Source organism: Neopsephotus bourkii, unplaced genomic scaffold, assembly GCF_033783945.1.
Source record: "Neopsephotus bourkii isolate Nb327-2 ecotype Australia unplaced genomic scaffold, CSIRO-AGI_Nbou_v1 NB_1373, whole genome shotgun sequence".
In the NCBI taxonomy this organism is placed as follows: Eukaryota; Metazoa; Chordata; class Aves; order Psittaciformes; family Psittacidae; genus Neopsephotus; species Neopsephotus bourkii.
In genome coordinates, this window is record NW_026901852.1 from 4,204,521 (window position 1) to 4,230,645 (window position 26,125).

The window sequence follows — 26,125 nt, forward strand, 5'->3', positions numbered from 1 at the left end:
ATGTATCCAGCCATACAAGTGTGTTACCTTAGCTCTTTTCCATGGCAAGTGAGTGCATAGCTCTGGAAAGAGAGTTAGAGAAATCATTCTAGTAATCATAAAATAATTTACTTAGGGTATTACTCTTGCCTCATACATCATCCATGCCTGTGAATGAATCCAAACTTGCGGCTGATTACAGAAGCCCAAAATGGAAACTGTTCGTTTTCTCTTTCTGTTCAAAGTAAAAGCTGAGGTTGTGTGTTTGTAACTATATTTAAATCAACTTCATGTACATTTACTAAAAAGACTGGAGTTTACCAGCAGAACTCTCACTTACAGAATTATTTATCCTTTTTAGTGGACAATTGCACCAATTCTGTACTTTTAATAAAACCCAGTAAAGCCTCCATATCACTTGAACAGCATCCATTCAAGCTGGCACACAGATGGAAATCCAAGACAGAGGGAAACTGGCTGAACTACCAAAGTTACCCAGAAAAGGGTTTGAGCCGAAGCCTCTCCAGTCGAATCTCTGCCCCACATATTCCTCAACTTGGAAATACTTTCTACAGTTAGCATTGCACCATTTACTCTCCAGCCCACATGTAAGCTGAATTTACTCTTTGACTTTCAAGTGGATTGTATTTTATTTTCTTTTTGATTTTCATTCCTCTGTGCTTGAAAGCAAAACTGATCAGTAAGAAACAAAAAATATCCTACATTTCCTACTACATGTGGGAAACAATAGAAGCGCGCAGTGCTCTCACTACGCAACCCAACAGTCATCTGCAGTGCAAAGATGGGAAATAATGCCTTTAAAGTGATGCCTCTCATCAGCTGCTCAGCTTTGATAATAAAAAGGGAATTCTACATTCAGGTTCAGATCTGCAGAAACAACTCAGGAACTTAATGCAGAATTCCAAATGTTAAAAGAATGAGACACACTGTACATGACCAAGGACTCTAGGCAGTGACTCATGTTTATAGAGTTACACCATGAAGGCAGCTCTGTATTTCAATTCCACGTGAAAGAAATGTTCCATTTGGATCAGTCTTCGTTTAAAAGGCAGGTTCCAATCAAATGCAATGCAATGCAATTTTGTATTATGAAGTGATCAAAATAAAACAAGGGAAAGATAAATCAAAATGCACAAACCAAAATCTATTTATGTTATTTGGAGACACTGTGGACTTGTCAGTTGCTCTAGAAGAATTTTATGAAAATATAATTAAACTCCAAAATCAAATCATTTTTTTTTCTCATTATATATAGGCCGCTTTATAACAAGGCATATTAGGAATACTCGCCTTGCTTGCGTGATGAAAAAAAATCCTGTTTACTTTTATTATCAAGCATCATATTAAGAACCCCAGCCTGCAAGTGCCATATACCTTTTAAAGGAGCTAATTGCAAGCCACTTTCAATATTTCTTCTGTTTTTAATTTAATACCCTCAGAGAGACATAATTGGTCTGGAAGGGAGAGTATTCACTGAAGTCATGAATTTGCTGTATAAATACAAACAAGGAGGAAAGCTAATACAGTAAGGGACTGTGGGATTAATTTTGAAATTGTCTGATTAGTGGATTGCTGCCCGTCAATAATTGCCTTAGATTTTCCCAAGGCCCCGGCTTTATTGGAGTCTGGGAAGTGCATCTGCCCACAGATTCCGTCAATCAGGTCTTGCAGCTGGGAGGGCCTTCAGAGAGAGCACAATTGTAAGCCTGCTGGGGCAAGCTGTTAGACAAAGCAATATATACCAGGCGTGATGAACAGTCAATCTCTGCTCCATTAATAACACTTTACTTACTAAAATTCTCCTATTCCATTTGGTATAAGCTCCTTCAAAGAATGATTTTAGTGACTGCTTAGCTGAGTCTGAATGAAAAATAACAGGGTAGGATAGGATCAGTGCACACACCTAAATAACACAGTGCACTTGTGCCTCCTGCCTCCACCACAATCCCGTTTCATTTTGTGCTGGTGATGAGCTTTGCTCCCTTTGGATGCTATTAGAAGTATGCAGCATTAGAACTTTACAAGTGCTAAAGCCACTGCGAGAATAAAAGACAAATTCTGAAGTCACCCAGAGAGTCTGGAGTGGATATTGCTAAGGTGCAGCTTCATTCCACTAAATCTCTGACTAATTCCTGTAAATACTTCTAGGAAAATGAAAAACCCCAAAACCTTGTGTGTTTTCTGCACTGGTAGAAAGCTATGAACCTGTACTCTCAACCAAATGAAATGTGAACACGCATTGCTTCCCATGTTGATCTGCCAATCCTACTTTTAAAACCACTAAAACACATTTTTTTAAAGTCTCTGGATAGTTTGTTTATTGCATGCCCATTCCTAGACATACTCATGTCTGCCTTGCCAACAATTAGCCAGAAATATACTAAATGGATTTCTCTGTCACCATAGTTTACAAACAGAAATCAAATAATGGAACAAAGATCTCATACATGTATTTTTGTTCTTCAATGAGTATAGTGGACATTCATTTTTCAGCTGCAATTGTGCTTTTTTACAGCCATCAAGATACAGCGCAGCTCCTGGAATGTTCTAATTGCTTATATGCAATGCAATGGTCACAAAGTCTGCCTCCAAGCCCACAGTCCCTGCTTTTATTGGGACCAGCAAACCTTCAGTTTGAAATGCTGAGTAACAACATTAACATTATACTTAACACTGCTTTTACAGCCCATACCATTAGTTTCTGTGGATTTGACAGGGAAGCTGATACTACTGTAAAACAGCTTTGCCTGTACTGAAACATACTACCTTCATGTACATCCCACCTCACCAGTCACACCCCCATTTGGACACCGCTGAAATCCCTTTCCACTAAGAGTGGGTCTAAGCTTGACTGGGGTTTCCCTTATTTCTTTCTTTTCTTATACAGAGAATACAGCCATTAGCTTCTGCTGGGTAACGCTGCCAAACAGGTTTTAAAACTGAGCTCGGTAAGCTTATGCAAAGGATCCTGTGATATGATGACTGTGATGGAGTAAGACTGAACCCAGTGGACTCAGGGCTGCCATCCTACCTTCTGCTCCTCACCTGCTTTTAGTCTTTTGATTAAAGAACAAGCCAGGAAAGGACATTACAACACGTCTGGAAAAAGAGCTTCCTTCATGCTGCAAAGTCAAGCTACCCATAGGCTTGAAAATACCATTTGTGTCTATCCTTGGCCTCTTACAGTTACGCTATGGATATGCACTACACCACTGTCTTGCCTTAGATGAGGTAATTACAGAACACTTCTCCTGTGGAAACCATGAGCTGCTTAGTGCAGAGGATGGGAGCTCCAAAGGACACCACTAAATACTTGACAACTATTAGGTGCCTGATTTGTCAATTTAAGTACAACCCTTTATTACCTTTTCCCACATTTAAAGATCATTCAATATCAAGAAGCTCTCCCTGAACAGAGACAGTCTGTAGAGAGCGATGCCTTCCCACATGGTGTGAACTGATAACCACCAAATCGGTTAATACCGTAACTGTCACCCTGATTATAAGGAAAGTCCTCTAGAATTTCTCACAACTCCAGACACAAGTTACATTTAAAGGACATAGAACATATGTTGAAATAACGAAACCATACTTAGTTTTAAAAATAGTAAAAATAGTGAAAAAACAAAAAAGGTGGAAAACCAGTGAAAATAGTGAACACAGAAATTCTGTTCAACAAAGACCAGAGAAGGCTTGAGGAGGCCACTCCTCTAAAAGTGGAAATGGACCAGAGCTGTTTTAGAGGGGTTCGACTGCAGGCAACCTTGGGTTTGGAGACGAGCTCCATTCCCATGAGGGATTTTTTATTGTTGTTTTGTTGGTCTCTAAGAAGGGACAGATTGTCACTGGTCCAGCAAAGTCTGCAAGCAATGGAAGGTACACAGAGAGACACTGGTCCCCCAAGAAATACACTACCTCAACCGGATCATAGTGAGGAGCTTAACACTCTGAAATATGGGAAACGGAGTCCTTGGCAACGGCAGCAGGGTTGGAACCAGATGATTTTTAAGGTCCCTTCCAACTGAAACCACTCTATGATTGCATGACAGAGACTGCCAAGGATCCCTTACTGGCATTTTCCTTTTATGTAATATTGATTTTTTTTATTCAGTTTATAAGCTTTACAACCTGGTTATAAACTCCCATGAACAGTGCCCACAATAAACTAGGAGTTCATCAATAGCAGACATCGGATGATGCATCTTTCAGCTCTTAGGTTATAACCCATTGTGAGTCCCAGAAAACACAAGGCTTCATAAAACATATTGAAGATTAACATACCTGGGCTGCTTTGGAGCAATTCTGAAGTAGGCAATACATAAGAAACACCCTGAGAACATGCTCAAGTTTAAAACTGAATAACCACTGCAGCCATGGAGCGCACCAGAAGAGATGGTCTTTCAGGTAAGCAAAGACTGAATTTATGTACAGGTTAACAAGCATGTGCTTATGTATAAAGTTAATTGCCAGTGCAGGTCTTAAATCACTGATGCTGTGTGCTCCTAGGAAATTAATCTACTCAGTATACAAATAGCTGGATTTTCTGCTGTTTTCTGCTTCTGACTGGCTTTGCATCTATCCCCGTGCACTGAAGACAGCACACTAATTTCAAGGGATCAAAGAAAGTGATGACAAACTCCAGCCTTTCCAGGATTGTTCCCACTAAGTATAAATGAGTAGAAATCCTGGTGGCTGAAACTGCCCACAGTGCCAAAGCACGCTCACCCCCACTACATACGCTACACATGACAGCTGCACTCTCTCAGCCAGAACTGCTGATGAGCAAGGATTGATCTGCTCGTATTAAACTAGTTAGAAACCGCAAAGCTGGGAAAGGAGAAGCAAATCAATTAATAGCACATAATTGGTGTTCCTCCCACTTGAAGCCAAATGGCTCCATACTACTCTTTAGCAGCAATATACGCTGATACGACATATGCAATTTCCTTTAGCTGTAACAGATATTTATACACACTTTTCCTACCTTCATGTGAGGTACAGGGAACAAAAGATAACCAGGCTCAGATTCCAGTACTACTACATTACCATTACATTACTACCATTTGCATTTCATCATCTTAACTTCATTCCCACAGGACTATTTACATCTCCAGGGTGTTCTTCCCCAAATCCCTCAATTTCCTTCCATTTCCCCTTTCTTACTCCTTCCTCTCCTCATCACACAAAAAAAGCAGTCACGGTGCCCCTGGTATGTGGCAGTTTGGGTTCTCTGCCAAGCTATTCCACATATTTAATTCTGAGGTGAAAATACTTTCCTAAGATTTCATTTCCATTCAGTCTTTGTAAATGACCCCCAAGCATAATAGTTCTGCTCATGGCATCATTTCCACATACCTCTTCATGAGTCACATGCAAAAAAATTCACTGCTTGACCACAAATAAAGGCATAGTCTTCACTAGAAACATGACTGATGATGAGATATGAGAATGCAAACCTCCATCTTAGCTGATTGCATGCAGAAAACACTTTTCATTTAGTAACATACAAGTGTAGCAGGATAAATGGATCTGTAAGAAAAGGAGAAAAATCACACTTTGATTTACTTTTCTGAGCGGGTAGTCTCCTGATTACTTGTTGAAGACAAACAACCTCTCCACAAGTAAAAGCCTAAACTCAACTCGATTTAATAAAGGTAAAGAAATCATATGGCTCCTCATTTTACTAAGTGTTCCCTTCTTTGTTGCTGCTTGTTGAGGAGAAGGGACAAAACAAAGAAACAGGGGCTACTAACGGGACTGCTGTGTTGAACATGCCTTCATCTTTATCAACTCTAGAATAAGCTGAATAAGGTGAAAGCTCTCACCAGTGAATCAAGGAGTAAGCAGGCCAGTTTCAGAAGCTTGTAGCTCCTAGTGAGGGACAGAGAGCAGATTAGATTTGAGTGCTTTACCTTGAACTTCTGGTTGGATTTAAAATTCTCAATGGGATGATAACCATCCTGATCTGAGCACAGCTGCCAATCCTTTCTCACTTCCAAAGAGTGGAGAATCTCTCAGAATTCTTGATGCAGCTAGAACATGCCCAGGGGAGATCTACCAGCCAGAGGTAACACATGAAAAACAGCAGATCCATTAACAGCAGCAAGTCCAACTGTAGGAGCTCACACAGAAACAATACTCCAGCACCGGTCCCTCCCAGACCAAGGAATTTTGGCCACTGATCTGCAAGTTGCAGAAGCTGTAGTAAAGTCTGTGGTGCAATATGCAGACTTCTCATGAACACAGGGTTGCAACTTCCACTGAAGGGATTGGCTCAACTTGAAACAGGCAACCAAAGTTCTCTAAAAACTAGTCCCTGAGGTTTGCTGTTAAAACCCATCTATATTAGTTACCTGTGAAGCTTTACAGAGTATGGATTGACAAGGATTTCCCAAGATGAAACTCTTCTAACACTTACGGCTTTTACTTGCCTGTAAGGAGGGCTATGAGCAGTTGGGACCAGTAAATTGAGATGCTTTCAAACCTTTAGAAAGTTTCTAATGGGGAGAGGTGAAATTACTTCTTTGTATCCCCCGAGACATGCTCACAGTTCTTCATGAAACCTTGATCAAAAGGGAATAACATGGAGTAACAAGGACCGGTGTAACCAACTGGTTGCCTCTACTTTCCTACAGGATGTCCTTAAGCAAAGGTAAGTAGCTACATAAATTACCCTCAGGAGGGCTACAAAAGCAAAGGTGCTATTCAGGCTGAACCAACAACTCAGCATCCACTTCAGAGCAAGTGAGGTTCCTTATATAAAGCTCTGAAATTAGGCAAATATGATTCATGTTTGGTTTGTAGCTCCCAGGCATAGTTTCTAAGTGTATTTGTTGTTAAATAAATACAGACACCAAGCTCAAGACACACTACATTAAAGCTGTTAGAATATTTGTTCTCCTGAATTATGCATTACCTTTGTTCGGTATGCAACTTCTCTAACACAAGTACCCCACAAAGCCCCAGATTCCAGCATATCTATACGCCATATGGTCAAGCTTCTCCAACCGTCTGCTCCTCATGGAAATTCTATTTGTTTTCCTATTGATTTTATTATGTTTAACAGCATACTAAATCATTCCTGAGGTTGACAAGCTTCTGGAAAATTGATATATGCTGTCTAAAACTGCCTGAGGCAGGAACAAAACCAAAACAAATGGCTTCTTTTAAACTCTTGATTTGCATTACTACAGCCAGGCATACAAGTGCCATCTTGTTTGGTAGAAGAATTCTTCTCCTTTGTGCAACATGTAAAGCACAGGAAATCCATAGAAACTCTCCTTATAGGCCTGCATATCAGAGGAAGGCAGTTGCAAAATACCGGACTATTTGAGCGAGGGTGGGACTAAAAAAGCAGATTGTCAGCTAAGAGCAATGGGCTGGATTCTCTTGTGGAGAGGTGGAATGGGGAGTAGGCGCACTGGAATCTACAGCTTAAGGCAAAAGTAAAATTTTTAATGGGGCTTGAAGACTTGTATTTAGTTCTTCCCCTGAGAAACTGTACTTTGGAGCACTTAAGGAAGATCAGGGTTCTTGTTGTTTGTTTTAAAACATGGAGGCATCACCATTAAGCCCTACAGAACTTGTTTGAAAGCTTGAAGGGCATCACGAAGAACATCTCAAATGGGAAAAAGCACCCGGTCAGTAACTTTTATTTGGTTCAGAGAAAAAACAGTCTTGATGCTTTGGTGTCAGATATCTGAAAGCCACAAGAGTTCAAGAGGAAACCTGATTAAAAAGAAAGAATTGTTAAATCTCCAAAGATCTGACAAACGAAGAGAAGGTCACATGCACACACATTCATCCTTATTAGACTCTCACTAGGCTGTTATAATGGCTGTGTTCTGGCAAAGAAAAAGAGTATTTTTGTGGGAAGTAGTTAAGGCACTGAATTAGCTGACAAATAATGGGATTACATTTGCAGAGCTGTAGACATTGAAGATATTAATAGTTACAGACTTCCCATTTTGGTGTGATTAAAACCCAAATAAATCAAAGAAATATAGATGACATTTTCCAATAGTCCCTGTGATGCCACAGAAAATGCTTCTGAGTTCCACTCAGGAGAAACCAAAGTAGCTTATGAGGATGTAGGTTGATCTGTAGGTCAGTCTTCTGAATAAGCAAGAAGCTGCCTGTGAATTAGCAGTGAGCAAAAGCAGTTTCAAGATGTCTTCCATTTAGAGAATTTTATGACCATCCAAGAAATATACACAAAAAAAATGCAGATGCTACAACCAGTCCTCGTGATATTCAATATATCACAGTATCACAGTATCACAGCATGTTAGAGATTGGAAGGGACCTCAAAAGATCATCTAGTCCAATCCCCCTGCCAGAGCAGGAACACCTAGATAAGGTTACACAGGAACGTGTGAAAAGTTAATTTCACTAAGAAAATAGTACAAAAAGATTAAATGCTCATTTTAGCCATTGAAATGAGCTTCAGGAAAAGACTATCTCCTACTTAGAGAAGACCAAACAAATTCAGTTCATTTGCTAAGTGCTTAGATACCGTGGAGATAATATATAACGCTCAGGAGAACTTAAATAATTCTGCTGATGGAGACACTAGAAAATACTGCAACATTATCCGTGAACACATCACTTGCAGAACAAAATCTCACCTCATTTACTTTGCATCTGTGTTTTCAAAGACAGTGACACGGTTAACATGGTATCGCAGTTTCTCATTTCATACCAAGTCTACTTTCCAGTAGTATTACAGGAAAATTTCAAAAGGCCTCAGAAACATGATTCCAAGTTGTGATGACCTTCATATTGTAGAGAATGGTCTTTTTTTTCTTTGATAGACAAATGCAGTGAAGCTAGTGAGATTTATCTCCCTTTTTCCATCTGCTAAATGATTCCATAATCTCCAAAATACACAGTCTACAGGTGGCTCTTAATTATTAAAATTGAAGCACAGAGCTGGGAGATTAAATGATAACCTTTTTCCTACCTAATACAGACTCCCTGTGCCAACACTTATTTGGACATTTTCAGTCTGAAACCTTGTCATCAAAGGTGTTCGACACTCGCTACACCTGCTGTCTGTGCTCATTTGCTAAAGGCTAGAGTTTCTGGTGACGTACAGGTGAGTGTGATTACTTCAAAGGAATAAACATCCAATACACCAAAAATTCCCTGGAAAGACCGCATAAGTCATCTGTTGCTGGAGGCTCCTTTGCCTGTCCTTTGCAAACGGGCAACTGGTAAACCCTTTGAAACACCACCAAACAAAAAGTCTTTAAGTGGATGAAAACAAACCTCATGTGCTGGGCACTCCTAGAAGGAAACAGTGAGCATTCTTATTAAAACTAAAGTCTAGAAAAGCTTTTCAAGCATCTACAAAGAGCAAAAACTTTTGTATGGAGAATCGTGCCTTCACGAGCACGGCGTGTGAAGCCAAGTGTTGAAAAACCGTTCTCCACTCAAAACAGGCAGAAAAATGACATATGAAAGATGGAAAAAAATAATGTCAAGTTAAAGGAATCCAGAACAGACTAGAATTGTTTTTTTAAATCAGGAACAACATCAGGCCATGGGGCTTAAAGCTTAAAGTCGAGTCTTAAAGCTCAGAAAAGTGGATCCATTTCAGGTCAAATAAGTGCATCCTCAAGTTGGAGTGTTACTGATGGAGTGCAAGTTGGAAAGAAAGAGAACCAGGACTGTTAAATCACTTGTAGAACCAGTACACTGAGAAAAGATGGCCAGAAATGTTTTTATTTTGCACAAGTATAGAACAACATAAACACCTTTTGACACCTTGAGCAAGGTTCCTTAAACCACAAGGTACATCCAAGTGTGTTAATCAATAATAACTGACCAACAATAATAAGGCAAGTAGACAGAACTCCTAATGATGTTGCTCAAATAAATTAAACCTGACTATTTCTGAGGCATGAATAATAGCATCCACTCTCTTTTCAGTCTACTTCTGAAGCAATGTCATCACCAACTTAACAAGATCACTTTTTTCCCTACAACTAGGTAACTTCTTTTAGACTCTCAACCAGAAAACAGGCAAACTGAACGGCTGTTTTTCCAAGGGGAGCAGTGAATGTGTCTGCTTGTGCAGCACTGACTAAAGACTGAGAGAGCAAATCTTGCAGAGACAGAACAGATAAAAGATCTCTCTGACAGTCCGATGGAATTTCATTTGCTCTGCAGACAAAAAAGCAAGGTTGCTTGGAGGTAGTCTAATAAACTGTTCCAACAATTAACAGAAAGGAGTCAAGAAAGGTGGAAAAACTGTTAAAAAAAAAAAAAGAAAAAAGAAAAAAAGCAAGGCTGAAGGTTTCCAGATTTGTTCATTTCCAACATTCTCATTAAATGCCTGAATCTCCAGAACCTTGCTGTCACTACTCAACCTTTAAAATTAAAGCGTAATCGTAAAAAAACCCTGTCATAAAACACGAATAAGATCCAACGTTATCCTCAATCGAGGAATATCGACATTAAGCACTCTAACTTCCACTCTTTCTCCAGGACCTAAGCCCAAGCTTTTTCTCTTCTTCACTTTAGAAAGCTTTGCTTCTGTTATGTTTCGCACTGGAATCAAACCTGCTTTTCCCACACCGATATCAACAAAAACTCCAAATGGTGTTGCATTTTCAACTTTTCCAGTCAGAACAGCACCAACACTTAAGTCTTCAAAGCAGACGATGCTTCTCTTGAAGTCAGGTTTGTCAAAATCTGTTGTAAGAAACAAGAAACACAAGTAAGAAATTGGAGAAAAAGCTTGCATTGTTTTCTAAGGGTTGTTTCCAGCTGATTGTTGCTAATCAAGAAGCACTAAGGTAAGGACTAATTTAGGTAGCTCTAAGGTCCCTAATACTGCTTCATTATGTGTTTTAAATAAAGAACCATCTGTAATAAACAACATATTTCTCGTATTTTATGAATCACTTTAAAAGACTATGATTAATGGAGCAATAAGTATAGTGAACTATGAGATATGAAACTATCACAACAGGATCAGAAGCATGCAATATGTTAGCTGGTGACTGAAAGGTTCCCTAAAAGTTCTTGGTGCTACAGTGAAAAGACTTGAGGTGACTTTAACTTGGGCTACATAAATTACAAATGAAATTCTATTTCTATACAAATTTGCATACAGGAGTGCGAATACTCATTCTCTTCACATACTAAGAAGAAAAGTCAGCAGTGCACTGTTCTCAGGCTTGCTGGTCACCTGCACATTGGTATCACACAATCAACTGCTTCCCATGACATCAAATTATAAACTGCTTCTTTGCACTTATAACAATCACATCTGCATGATTATAAGCAGCTAATATCCCAATATATTGAAGTTCATATTCTTCACTTAAAGGCACAAATAGAAATTTTAACCTCTCTCCTCACTTGCTTACCACTTTCTTCTCCTGCAGAAAGCCTTTCTGAGCCCTTTCAACAACTTCCCTTTCCACCTTACCCAAGATATAATAGGACTGAGGTTTTCCACAGACAGCATCACTAAACTAGGATTGCACCCATTTTCCTACCTTTGAGAAATAAACCACAGCCTGAACCAAGTTTTGCCCATGACAGTAACTGTTGAATGATCTCCCCCTGTCCTTATCTCAGTCTATGAACCCTTTTTTGTATTTTCTGTCCCCTGTCCAGTTGAGGAGGGGAGTGACAGATCGGCTTGGTTGGGCACCTGGCATCCAGCTGGGGTCAAGCCACCACAGGATCAAACCCTAGTCGAGTACACAAGCTGGCAAATGCAGCAAGAGGTCTTGAATTACATCAAATTTTCTATTGCAGGAAGGTACCTCATTGCTCAAGTCCAAAATGGTTAATCCTTTCGTAACATTATACTCCGCAGTGGCACTCCAGTGAAAAAAAGCAGCTAAGCAGCCATCCAGGGCAACAAGCACAAGAAGGTTCAGAGAAATTATGGGAATCTTTTTAAACGTTTGCAAACCTCTTTCTCCCCCCGCCTCCCCATCCCAGCAGGTTCATTACAGTTAACCTGATGAGCTGTTCCGCTTTAATGTTAGAAAGAGTTTCTTACAAGAAATGCCTTGCAAGACCTTGGCTACAAAAAGATTTTTACAGTATGTGATAAAAATATTCTATTCTTTCTCTTTCCTCAAATAATTCTTTCCATTTTCTTTTGTATTAAAACCATTCAGGAAAATTAAACATAGAATGCTAAATTTAATAAAATTAAGTTTAAGTGGATACAAAAGAAAGCTACTCTCTGTCTGCAGTTCCCTAATGTGACATCTCTACTGTTGGGAACAACAAAGGAACTGAATCTTAAACCAAGATTATTTTGTGAATCAGGGCAGAGTACAAACTATTCTATGTTAAATGTGACGCATTTCCTCACTGACAGTCACTAACAGGGTTATAAAGACAATGAATTGGAGCTATATGAGGCTGTTAGGCTGCCTACTCTAGTCACAGATTTGTCTATAGCAATGCAGAATGTACTGGATCAGCAGAACATGAGTATTTCCAGTGAGAATATTTTTTGCTTTTATATCTTAACATGTTAATAGTCCATCCTACTGTAATTTAGACGTGAGACCACCAGGACATAAATACATACATAATGCAGACATAAAAAAAAAACACCCCAAAACCATTTCCAAGATCACTAGTGGGAAATGTTTACAAAATCTGGAAATAAAGTACTTATGGACCCCCAAAAGGGAGACAGAAGTTTTATTTTCTTAAGCATAAGTTTATTATCTATTACAAACCTGCATCTTTGCTGCCTACCTTTATCTCTTGCTGTCGTAAGAGAATCCAGCTTTAAGTTTCACTAAACAACAGCATCTCCAGCAATGTACTTCATTGCTTACCTCATCTTTCCTCCCCTCCACCTCAAACTGCTCAGCATTACTGCAATGTTTTAACATGAGCCATGTGCTCCAATTACACTTGTCTCCAGGAACTAGTGCAATAAAAGAGCAGTACTACACACCGCTGCTCCATGTAGCTTTATTACTACTGTTTCAGCTTGGTCTCAGTATTCCCCTCCATGATGGAGAGCCAACACAGATTTAATCAGTATAGAGTCAACATATTGAAACTATTTCATTTGTTAACAGCCATACAACTCCCCTTCCTATGCCTAAAAATGCCGTGATTTAAGACAGGATTCATACTCCTTACGTACCGAGCTGGAAAGAAACATCTGACTATGATATAGCCTTTACCTTGCCTGAGAAGAGAAATGGAGTTACGTGTCCATGAAAATCTGCTACTGACTTTAGAAGAAGAAAATGTGTTGGTTTAAAACCGATATGAGCAATTAATCTGAGATTACAACCTTCAAAACAAAGGTTTACCTGTTCGGATGTCAAAGCCTTCAGGCTGAGTCAGACCATCAATGATCAGCTGCAGTGTGTGCACCGTTGTATTTAGCCTTTGGGCTGTGCCTTCCAGTCCTTCCTTTTGAATTACTGCATTTACTTTTTGCTGCATATCTGATTTTCCTATGTCATTTGCATTTCCCCCAATCAACGACAAAAACCTGGGAAGTTCAGACAAAGATATAGAGAGAGATTTGTAACATCCTTTAGAGGGGTTTGAACCATTGCTATATTTAGGGGTTTAAATTGCTTCTGCATTGATGTGTGAATAAAACTTCTGCTAAACTAAAATATGAACAGCAAACAGTTTCCCAAGTGGATATCCTATCAATTCATCACTGATCAGAGACATACATGGAAACTTAAGAGCCTATTAGTATACATGTATCTCTTGGAATAGATTACAACACTAGAAGCAAAACTTCAGAATGAAAATCACTTCTCAACCCAATGAGTTCATCTCATGCTAAACCCACATCAGATTATGACTGAAAGATGCCTTTTGCAATCAAAGCTCCCTAGAAACAACTGAGAATTCTGTAATACTGTCAATTTTGTCACTCATTCAAATTAAAATCAATGGTAGCTTAAACACCAATGAACATTTAAAAGATGCAATTAATATGAAGAATCTACAATGAAACTTCAGGAAAACATTACATAAAATACTTGTCTATGAACTTTGTTACTAAGGACAATTAGTTTCTTAGAAACTAGGAAATTAACTCAGTCAAAGTAGTTACACAACACAAGCACACTTACCCTTTCCTATTGCCACATACATGTACACACACACACACACTGCAGGTTGAGACACGTTTGGACATCTAAAAAGGCTGAGAAGAAATACTTCAAAATAAGCATGTCTTCATCCATGATGTTTTTTAGAAAGAAAAAAAGTCAAAACACACTTACTGAGGTTTTTAGTTCGGCAATGTTGGCACAAATGCCAAGAAGCGCTGAGAGTAGATGACAAAAATTCACATGCAGACCCTACCCATTATCAGGAGTGATGCTTTACACAATCTTTATTTATCACTGAATAAATGTCTGTATTTTCCTGAAGGACTTAAAAATGCAAAATAAGCCTTCAATGGATATAAAGCAATGAAAATGAGGATGTGGCTCATAGAAACTGAGCTACATTGTACTAAATAAAGCCATTTGTCCGTTTCTCAGTAGACACTTCAGTTATCTATTCTGGTGCTCTGCATCTCGCCATGGATAAGTCTCTTCTACCCTGCTTTACCATGTCCCTTGTTGCTGGAGGGAGACACATGCTTTTTTTGCATGTTCTCCGCCGCAGCAGACAAGTAGAATTATTGTCCCTGTCCTCCAGATGAGCAAGTGTTCGTTCCAAATTCCTAAAAGAGATCCCTCCTTCCTGTCCTTATCCTACTTGACAACAGGTGTAAACTATGAGCCACAAAAGAAGTGCTGACCAGCAGGTTCATGCCCTGCACTTATGGATGGCAGGAGACATTCCAGCTCTACAAGAAAGCAAAAACTCCTTCCAGCCCCTCTTTCCACAGTGAGAAATACATGCTGCGCTTTTATCAAAACCTGAGGTTTGTATTTCTTTTGGTAGGGGACATGGTGGAGTTATTTTTGTTTTGTTGCTTCCCTTTTTTTTAACCCAGCTGGGATTATTTTAGGTGGTAAAAAGTTACATGCACTGAAAAAAAAGAAACTTAATCTTGTATTGAGAAAATACAGATTGAAGGAACATAAATAAAGCAATATCCAGCTTGCAGTAAACCACAACACTGATCTTTGACCACAAGGGCAAAGCTTCACTTCAAAATGTACACTATTTTCACCAACAGGAGGACGCATGTTAAAACTGGACTGTCAGAACTTCTACTTTTGTACAGATTTCAAGTGCAAGCATGGTGATTTAAGTGCATTGTTAGCTCAAGTGCATAGATTTAATAGTGTTATAGCTAATAATGATAATTTTCATGTTAGTTTTCTTAGTGCCTACAGATCCTTCATGCAACAATGTATGAAGAAAAAAGTAAAAACAAATATTCACTGGATGATGCTGTTCTCAGGATTTACTTGATTTTGCTTCGACTGACTGCTTTTGAACTTTGGACATCACTGTCTGAAGTAGCTTAACCTGGTTTGGAAACAACGTAAAGCTAAAAAACCATGCAAAACTGCTTATAACATTAAATACAATTTTTTCTTTTCCGTAAACTAACAACACTACTACTGAAATATTTTCTCTATTAAGAGCCTACATACAAAAAAAATCAGACCTTTTATGAAACCATATTCTGTTGGTCTCAAAGGAGCACCAGAAGTGGTTGCAATGACAGTACTGAAAGTGGTGTGGGTCCAGGCAAAGTGCTCTTCACAGAACTCCTAGGGGCCGCTTGCTGCTCATGTTGATGGATGGACAATGCCCCACTAGAGCACTAGTGACAGGCAGCAGCTGCCCCAGCTTTGACTGACATGCCAGATGTAACATGACAAACCCAACCAGCCTCATGACTCAACCTTCTAAATAATGTATGCTTTACCTCCCACCCCTAGAAACAAGTTTGCTGACACTCATGTACTTGGCTTTATTTCACTTCAAATGGAAATTCAGCAGGAGTACCTCTGAGGATCATTTTCTCACCATTAGGATTTTGCAGAAGTGCATTCACTTTGTAAATCGATAACAGGGTGGGTTTCAACCACATGGACTTGTCACCAACATATAAAACCCTTGTTACATACAAAACTGTCAAACGTGTGGATAATGCAACCAGAATGCACAGTGCTATGTGCAGGCTGCTGGCAAGAGAATCAGCCTGAAACAGGACACATCCCAGGTGCCTGAGCCCTCAATTGCTATTCATGAAAGTTATTCTGCCCTCTCCTCTTCCTCTGTCTCCCTCATCCTCCGGAAATCCCAATGAAAGCATTTGTCTAATATTCAACAGGATTCCTCATCTAGGCAAGGACAGTAGGTTTGGGACCTATGTTATCAGATACAGTTGTTTAAACAGCTTAACATTGCCACTGCTCCAAGCAAAATCTTGGCTCCATCTGAAGGTCCTGTTTAAACACGTGCCCAATCTGAAGTACATGAGAAGTCCCCCTGACCTCATTTAAATGATTAAAGTTCTAAAAATCAGGCATTTGGTTAAGAATATTTCAGAATTACAAGGTATATCATGGGCAGAACAGAGCACTGTAACCAGCACGCATGTAGGTGCAAAAGAATTATCTTTAACAGAAACAATGTCTTTCTACTGTGGAAATTCTCACCTTTTTAGGTTAGGTTTTGGTAAAAACCTATGTGTTAAAGTATTTTCAAATGACAATTTTTTAGTGATTATAGATGCAGTTTTTAAAGATACTGTTGAATCTAGTTATATATTTAAGGTATCATTTTCACTCAAATGAACAAAGCCTGAGGGCACATACAATAAGAAAATCAATATAAAGCACAAATCTCTGACTGAGAAGTGGCATGTTATATTGATCATTTCTATTTTTAAATGCCATTGCTAAGAACAAAGTTAAATGTTTCCTTATTAAAAAAGCAGCCAATAACTTCCTTCGATAGTCATTTCAAGGTCAGAAAAAGAGGATATAGTCAGTAGTAAGACTAGGATACGGCTATGGGGTAGGGGGAAAGAGGTTTCCCTTACTTTAGATGTTATTTGTCATGTTAAACTATCTCACCACAATCTTTGAAATATCGCACCCGATTTGTAAATGACAGTTCCAGCTGTACAACATCAGAACGTGAATGATGTGTGCAAAAATGAACACTCTTCAAGTATTTTCCTTGTGTGTGAACTGAATAACGTGTTGCAGTAGTTCAAGTGCTATGCTTATCTACTAAAAAGATAAAACTTAGAGAAAAATTAAAAGCAGTGAAAATGGGAAAGATAAGGTATTTTGTCCTGAAAGTGAGGTCACTTAAAGATATATTGTCCTCGTTTCCTCAAATGTTGAGAGTCTGAATGAATGGCAAAATTTCTGTTCAAGGCACTCCAACTCAAATAAAAGCAGCTGGAATCTTAGGAGAGTCAGAACAGGGCAAAACTTAGCTGGTTTAGAGACTTTGAGGTTTACAGTTTTGAGATTTAGGGGACACTCAGAAACCTCTGCAACTACCTTAGTTTTAATAGCAATCCTTGCAGTGTTACAGGACCTGCAGAGAACGGTCATGGCTAAACCACTGATGTTTTTATTTAATACATAATTTCATCCATCTTACCCAGATAAAGAAAGAAAAGTAGCATAAATGTAACAAATAAGCACATCATGTTCACTTAACATACACATCTGCATAAAATTATAGCACATCCCTTGCAATGCTTAAAAAATAATGCAAATTTCAGTGGAATGCAAAAAAAAAAAACAGTCAGAAAAGAGTAAAAATATTACCAAGGGAGGCTTTCAGTAAATTTATAAGAAGTTACTATAAGCCCCCCAAAAAGCTTCTCATAATGTGCAGGAGTTCTAAAGCTTTGCAAGGGTTTTAGTCACAGTCATTTCTGTTTTATGTAATCATTTCCAGCAACACGACTTAAGAGCTGGGAGTACTGGATTCATTACATTAAAGCAACATGATATGCCATTACATCTTGTCACAGTGCACACATGAATTAATGGTAATGCAACATAATCACTCTGAAAACAAAACAACTTTGCATTAACATGCACTTTTGTTAGGCAAAATGCACATTCATGACAGTAGCAAACTGAAATTATGCAGACATTTGTTTTAGTAATGTTTTGAAACACAAAAACATTATTTAATGCAGATGTGGACTCTTCTTGCTTCGACTGGTGATACGGATCCTCAATTTTTGACTACCCATGCAGATTATACATTGAACAGTTTTTGTGCATTACTCTCTGTAGATAGTTGCTAGACACAGAAAGTTAAAGTTTCAAATACATTTAAAACTTACATGTTAGAGATAAGCCTTATGTGTTTTAGAGAAGGAAATTTAACCAGAATTTTTCCTCAAATGCACAAATTATTAACGTTATAATTACCTGCTTGCAGAAGACCAGAAAGCACTCAGATAGCTCATGACATTTTGAATGTATAAACCTAAGAAACAATGAGTTTCTAAATGAGAAAAGAAATTCAGACACAGTGCAGCACAGCCTCTTTGATACCCTATCATTGGGCATGCTGTTGCTAGCTGTTTTCATGACTACTGATATATCACGTAACCGAAGCGTAACCTGAGATACAAAATAGGGAAACATGTTGAGTTACCCACGGAGAATTAGTACTCTAAGTATCACAGTTAAAGGGGATATTCCCATTTAAAAAAATCAATATTCTTTTTAATGCAACCAGTAAGAATTTAAGTAAGTTTCAAAAATTTCAACAGAAGAAAAAATACCATTTGATTTATGGGTCTAGTATTTACAGTGTAACTGGAGGAAAACTCTTTGTTATTTCCAAGTTCTTCTAATAATTCTTGTTAATGGTATGTTTTACATCACATAAAAGTTTTAACATGTCTTCACTGGATGGCAAAAGCCTCTTCTGCTCTTCCATTTACTGACAAGATCCCTTTCAAAAAGACATCCTCTAAACGTGCAGCTACTAAGTTAATAGTCAAACCTTCAAATGAATTGGCCTTCTAAAGGGATGAAGATGAACTCCATTTATTAGGCTTACTGGCCCCGCTTTCGCAACTGTTCTACTTAATTAGGGTAGCTGTTTCCTATTGGAAATAGTCATAAAGGTTCATTAATGTACAGAGTTTAACTTTTTTAGGCTTAAAACTTCACTAAAAAGTATTATTTTCACATTTTACAGTATCTTGAATACATGCAGGCATGTACATGCAAATACAGCCTTATGAAACTGGAGAAAAGATGTTTCTGGTGACTTGGTATTGAATTTAGGGATTGACATCCTACCACAGTAGAAACTTCTATCCTCTGTAAAATATTCACATGTAGACTGCATTGTTAAATATAATACAACAACTTGTTTTCATTGGTCAAACACCGTATCAAATAACTGTTCCCTCCCTGATTTCTATTCCCCTTAAGTATTGCCTCAGTTGCTCAGTTACAACTAGGGGACTTGGACAGAAGCAAGCCAGCCGGGCAGTGAACTGGAAATGCCATCAAAGGACAAATGTGTTGTTGCACAAAGGGCAGGAGAGGAAGACTGCTTTCTTTTGGTGGTTTCTCCCTAATCAGTGGTTTTCATTCTGCATTTTCCTACATGTCAGTACTTGTCCTCCAAGCTAGCAAGTGCAGCTTTTCAGCATAGCAACTGAAATATTATGGATCTGCTGCTACATCCAACACGGAAAGAGCAGAAACACCAGAGAAACAATCGAACCATCTAGAACAGAGTATAAAGTGTTATAAACATGAATGCTTTGCTGAGAAAGCAAACCCGAATGTTTCACTTTGGTGAGGCATAAGAACATGAATGAGTGCTTTGCTGCATCCTCTTGAGATTCTTACATACTTTTGGGATTATTAAGCAGCATTATCAACACACAGGGAAGGGTGAGACATGAATCTTCAGTGCAAGTCATTCTGCTCAATATGTAAAACTCTTCTCTTAAAGCACAACCAACTGCATCCAGCAGCGCTACCCATCCTCCAGGCAAGGTCCTAAACCTGGGTAATTAGCTAAGGAAGACCCTCACCTGCATCATGCCAAATCACAACTTCAGTTGGGAAAATGTTTCTAAGTTGGACTGAAACACAACCTGTCTGCCAGATGCTGCAATCTGTGAGCAGCAAAAGCACATTCTGAGTGCCAGCCTTCAGCAAAGAACACTTTTATGAGATTGAAATAAAAAATGAGTAAATGTTAAGATTCAGTCAAACGAAACCAACTGCCCCCAGCAGACTGATACAACACAGAAAAAACATTGTGTTTTCTCCCCAGCATTTCAGTTTATAATCATAACCTCGTTGTAACTTCTTGAGACTTCCTAAATGTTTCCTTGGTTTTTCTACCAGGTATTTTACAACACGAACCAAGAAATTGGATATGCTCTACATGTTGTGTTAACTGTACGTAGAAGATTCTGCCACCATAAACTGGTTGTCATATACAGACTTTTCAGAAACTTAAAACACAGTTCTGCTTCGCAGGAAAACACACTGTTTAAAGTCTGCATTTATTTATTTAACCTATAGGGAATTCTGATTCATAATATTTAGAGGTGCCCATAAGTTTCATCACTGCACATGACAAAGCCAAGCTTTGACAGTGCAGAAACCATTAACAATAAATATGTTGGTCATCTGTAAAGTGTGCTAAACCACCAGTAGGATGCTTCCCAATTCTTTTGCAGAAATTACACAGATTTTAAGTTAAGATATTCGAATAGCATAAATCAATCATACCAGCACCATTTGTGCCACTGTAGTAAAGATTACATCAGTGTTTCCATTATAAACCCCCTATTTTCCAGGGGTTTCTAATTCAGCCATAAGAATTGGCTCCAGCCTAAAGCTTGGCAATCAAAGTCACCACTTGGGAGCAATTCCTTTAACCATTTCATTTTTTTGGGGGGGGGGGGAGGGTTGCATTTCAAGGTACAAAATAGTTCCCAAAATTGGTGGTTTCAAATTTTGGTGAACTTCTATCCCTCAAAAATGTTTTTGAACCAGAGAATTTTGCATGTCATAAATCTGTAACATGGACTGCTGCTCTTGGATAATTTGGATTAAAGCAGTGGATTAAAATCACCAGCTTATTTTGTTTGAAAATAAATGTGATTTCTCCTGAAAACTTTTAATCTAATAAAATGTTCATTATTTTCTTATGGCAAGATGTGGTAGACATTGCATGCGTCAGCCTTTATGACCCATTTACACAGCATCTATTCCATTCATATTCATTTCTGCCGGAAGAGGTAGGTAACACTGCATTTTGATGCCTTAAAATCTACCCATCTTCAAGGCAAGAATTCTGCCTTCTGGTAGCACAGATGCACCTGTGAGCTTGACATTGCCTCTGACAAAGCTCTGTGCAAGCACAGAAAAAGAAGAAATGAATACTTTGAAAGCAGCAAAGCACTAGAACTCCTTAAAAGTGTATTTTGTTCTAACAGACTCAATTTTTCTCACCTATACTGATTGAAACTGTAAGAATTATCAATTAGGTTTTAAACCTAGTTTAGTTCTAACACCCTAAAAAGTCCTTCAGATACTGCTTATTTCGGCAAGACACCTCAAATCAAGAACATTAACATGTTTGTTAATGTTTAATTCAGAAGCTTCAGGCTCTCAGACGCTTTCTCATGAACACAGGCTCAGCAGAAGGCAATTACAAGCCCAGTCCCATGCACTGCCTATCAAAGCAAGCAAATATCAACAGCCCCGATAAGCTTTGGAGTGAATCCTCCATGCAGTCTGAATTCCTAGAAGAATTTTTTCTTAATTCATATTTAGGCAGCAAATTGGTTTGGAAAATCATTTCCATAAGTTCCAAGAAGCTCAACAGCTCACATGATTTTTTTGAGAAGTCATTTTAAATATATAATCGTTGCTAAATTATAGCATTAGTTGCTCGAGGGGAGGATGTCTGGTTTATATTTAGCCCTTATGTCATGAGTGTCAACTTTTAATATTACGCTTCTTGGCTTTCATCAGTTTGCTGCAGAGCTCTATTTCCTTTTCTGCAAACAGCTATTTGCAATGAAAAAAACATTAGAGGTATTCGCCCCCTTCCCCACACCATTCTGTGATATCAAGCTAGTGCATATGAATACAATCTATACATAAAAGTTATCACCATCATACTTAACAAGCTTTCAAGGAAAATATATTTTGATTGTAACAAGAAGAAAATTACTGTTGAACATAGAGCACATTTATAGAAAGCACTTCATGACTTCCCCCCCCCCATCAAACTATGTGTACAAATACTCATAAACATAAGAAGTAAGACCACAGAGAAAAAGCCCACAGAAAACAGAAAAGACTGATTCAGTTACAGGGACAGATGCTATGCTTGGTAGTTCTGGTGTTCCATTAGCAGATATTGCTATTGTGTTTTTATATTTGTTTTAATATCAACTGATATTCTTTGGTGCACAGCACAACACCTGCAACACGAACTTGGATCTATATACTTCAGTTGAGAAGTCAGCCTAGGAGGGGATAAACAGAGAATAGACAATGGCACAGCTGAAAACTTACTTTAAAGTAGTTGCATTAGACAAAGAAAAATGACATGATAGGTAGAACTGGTCTGTAGCCACATCATACTTCTGCAATGGCTTTGCAGCTCTGAAGGCCTGAGTTTGACCATGAGCACATTGTAAGAATCACCAAGGTACCTTCCAAGCAGTGTTGGCAGTGCAATAGTTTGCAGCCTCCTCTCTGAAGCATGCATAAGCCCGTGACTCAAACCACTATTTTTTGGTTGAGGTGTAAAACTTGTACTCATTAATTTCCATTTATTTTTATTAGTGTTAATTCTGGGTTCCCAGCCAAATTCCAAATCACGGTTACATGATTTGTGATACCTTACTAAAATACTCTCCCAAATTTCTACTCTGTGTGAATCTCTGAGCTACCCCCTGCAGTAATAAATCCCACTCACCCCCTTCAGATATACAAGTAATCTGTGCTACTCTAGACACAAACTCACAATTTGTTATTTCTGACCAACCCTTGCAATGGTGTTCTATGCGGATGATTTCCGGCAGCATTCCATCATTAACAGGCTATGATCCCCTGCTCCCTGAAACAGTCTTTTCGCATCAGCCCTTAGGCAAAGCTAGTAACACTGAACACTTTACTGATCTTTTTATTAGGATGCTAGGGCTGAAAAGCTAAGGACTATTAACCAAATCCTGACTACTCAATGTTTAAATTGCATAAAATATTAAAAATGAACATTAATTTTGAGTAACACTCTATTTATTTTTACATTGACTCGCTCCGAATAATTTGTAGGGGTGATCAAGCTTTCCTACTCTATAAGCCACCTATCAAATGTAAGATACCATTAAGATCAGGGCCTTGCCCAATTTTTTCCTACAGCTATGCATAGGGCAGATAACTAAGAAATGCTGATGCATAAGTTAAAAAGAAGGGAAATAGTCACAGAAAAGGAGAAACCAGTTACCTACACACCATACAAACAGCATGCACTCTAACAAGCAACTGCACAGAGCACAGAGTGTAGGGAAGGTGTCGTAAAAATGCAAGGCCCTGTAAGAGGTTTTAGATAAGAAACTCAAGCTTCATGAATTCCAAAATTCAGCATATCTCTCTGAGGCTTAAAGATGGCTTTGTTTATAAAACAGGAAGCATGCTCTCAACAGAGATCATAAGAATCCTACAGCATTTAGCTACTGCTGCTATTAGCTCCAGCTCATTTTAAGAATCATAGAAATTTCGGGTTGGAAAGGACCTTAAGATCATACTGTTCCAACCCCCCTGCCATGGGATGGGACACCTCACACTAAACCATATCACCCAAGGCCTCATCCAACCTGGCCTTGAACACTGACAGGGATGGAGCATTCACAACCTCCCTGGGCAACCCATTCCAGTGCCTCACCACCATAACAGGAAAGAATTTCTTCCCTATATCCAATCTAAACTTCCCCTATTTAAGTTTCAACCCATTACCCCTTGTTCTATCACTACAGTCCGTAATGAAGAGTCCCTTCCCAGCATCCCTATAGGCCCCCTTCAGATACTGGAAGGCTGCTATGAGGTCTCCACACATCCTTCTCTTCTCCAGGCTGAACAGCCCCAACTTTCTCAGCCTAAAAGAAAACCTCTTCACTGCAAGTCACCCCAAAAAATAAGTATGTGCTAGTTTATTGCAGGAGATAATATTTTCTCAAGAGGACAAGCAGAGTCGAATTTCAACCAGGGCTGATGACAGTAAAGATAACAGCTTCTACTACCATTTACCAGCTGCAGTATGCCCTAACCCAAAGCACACATGGATTCCTAATTGCTGTTTTCTGACCTACACAAAACCCATTCTCTTCTTTTAGCTAAAGGTCACTTAGCAAAATTACCATGGTGTTCATGTGCTTGGGATCTTAACATCCACATCTTAATTAGATCTCACAATATCAGAATTTAAAGGCTCATAATAATGACACATCCTCACATACATCCGTGCACTTTTGTGCACACACATGCACACACATACACAAACTGTGGTGGCCAAAATTCATCAAGTATGAAGTTTGATTGGCACATGCTGAACATAAAGAATAATGTAAAAGCAGTTCTTAATGATGCAGAGGTATTAAAATACTGCTGACTGAAAATTTGCATCGTATTTAAATTAGATTATTTTAAAGAGCAAATAAAATTGTTTTACTTACGGCCTTTCACATAATATATGGGGACAAGACAGAAAAAAAACCCCTCAATTTTGTAGGCATTTTTAGAACAAATGATTTGTCTCCACATTTTGTGAACTGAAAATTCAAACTGAAAGCAATCTCTGGCATACTAAGTTGGCAAACAAAAGAACTGAGAAAAGCGGCCTCAAAGAGGTGCAAAGTGGTGATGTGAAGAAGGCGAGATCATGGGAAGAAAGTCTGGTGAAGGTTTGAAGATTCACTGATTTCCTCACTAGAAAATAATGTGAAAGCAACAAAACTCCATAGAATAAAAATTTGCATGCACGCAGAAGGCAAAACACTCCAACTGAAACCCGTTGCTTGTAAACAACTTCTGAAACATAACTTTTTCTTGAAGAAAGGAGAGAACGCATCAAATTAATGTGTTCCTGTCTTAAAAGGCAGAGCAGGCTGTTGTCAGAAATAGAAGTACTTTCATTTTAAAAACTGACAGCATCAATGGTTCAAAGAGCTTCCAACGGCTTACTTACCTCATTGCAATGTTGTAAGACTCTGGATGAATACAAGTTTGGTCCAAAGGATTGGGCTGTTGCGAGGCATATGGCACTGGTTTGCCCTTCTTTTTACCCTGTGCACCTGCTTTAGTCATAGAGGCAGGACTTCCAGGTTCTTTTTTATTATTGCTGTCAGAAAGCAAAAATGGACATGTCATTCTGAATGAACAAAATCAAAGCCAAGTGCCCACATGTGAAATCAGACTTGTATGTAATCTTCATTCTTTAAAATAAGAAAAGTACAAACCCCCTAAATGGTCACTGTGGGTGAATCTTCACTATAGAATTAAAATTTAACTTATACATGTATGCACAAATTAACTTACAATAGAAACAAACATTGGGAAGGGATTCTGTGCTTCATCAGAACTTCTTCATGATGAGAAGATTATAAATGAGATAACATACAACTGTCTGTAAAATGGGGACAACTGCATTTACCTACTTGATAAAGATCTTGTGAGGATATTTTCATACTTGACTGTCAGTTACTAGAACCATAGGGTGGTTTGGGTTGGAAGGGACTTTGAGGTTCATCCAATTCCAACCCCCTGCCATGGGCAGGGACACCTTCCGCTAGGTTGCTTCAAGCCCTATCCAGCCTGGACTTGAACACTGACAGGAATAGGGCTAGAGGTCAAATCTGCTGCAAGAAACAGTTTTTGCAGACATACCTCAATAGAGTTTTCCTTTAAACTTATTAAATACACGACTGGCTCCTAATCAGTTAGCATTTGGATTGGCCTTTTTTTGTTTTTTAAATTAGCTGGATAATGAAAAGGCTTCAAATTCTCAGAGAGATCCCTGGACAAACTGCCTATATTGGTAGGAGCATTTCACAGAAGATAGGAGAGAAAGAGATCTCCCTTTGTGTGTGTAGCATATTTACAACCGGCACGCTTCTTCCCTTAAAGTTTCCCTTAAGCAAAAGAATGCT

General features: G+C 38.6%; 1 protein-coding gene across 2 annotated transcripts in view; it reads right to left on the minus strand.

Moving 5' to 3' along the window:
- Window positions 1–9,704: 9,704 nt before the first annotated feature.
- SRBD1 (S1 RNA binding domain 1) overlaps window positions 9,705–26,125 on the minus strand; it is a 125,389-nt gene continuing 108,968 nt past the window's right edge. For both annotated transcript variants that reach the window (XM_061367203.1, XM_061367204.1), the window contains 3 exons: window positions 25,165–25,317; window positions 13,314–13,498; window positions 9,705–10,698 (listed from right to left, as the gene is read on the minus strand). In XM_061367203.1, the coding sequence (XP_061223187.1) occupies window positions 10,409–10,698; window positions 13,314–13,498; window positions 25,165–25,317 (628 nt within the window). In that variant the 3' untranslated portion in view covers window positions 9,705–10,408. The remainder of the gene's footprint in view (window positions 10,699–13,313; window positions 13,499–25,164; window positions 25,318–26,125) is intronic.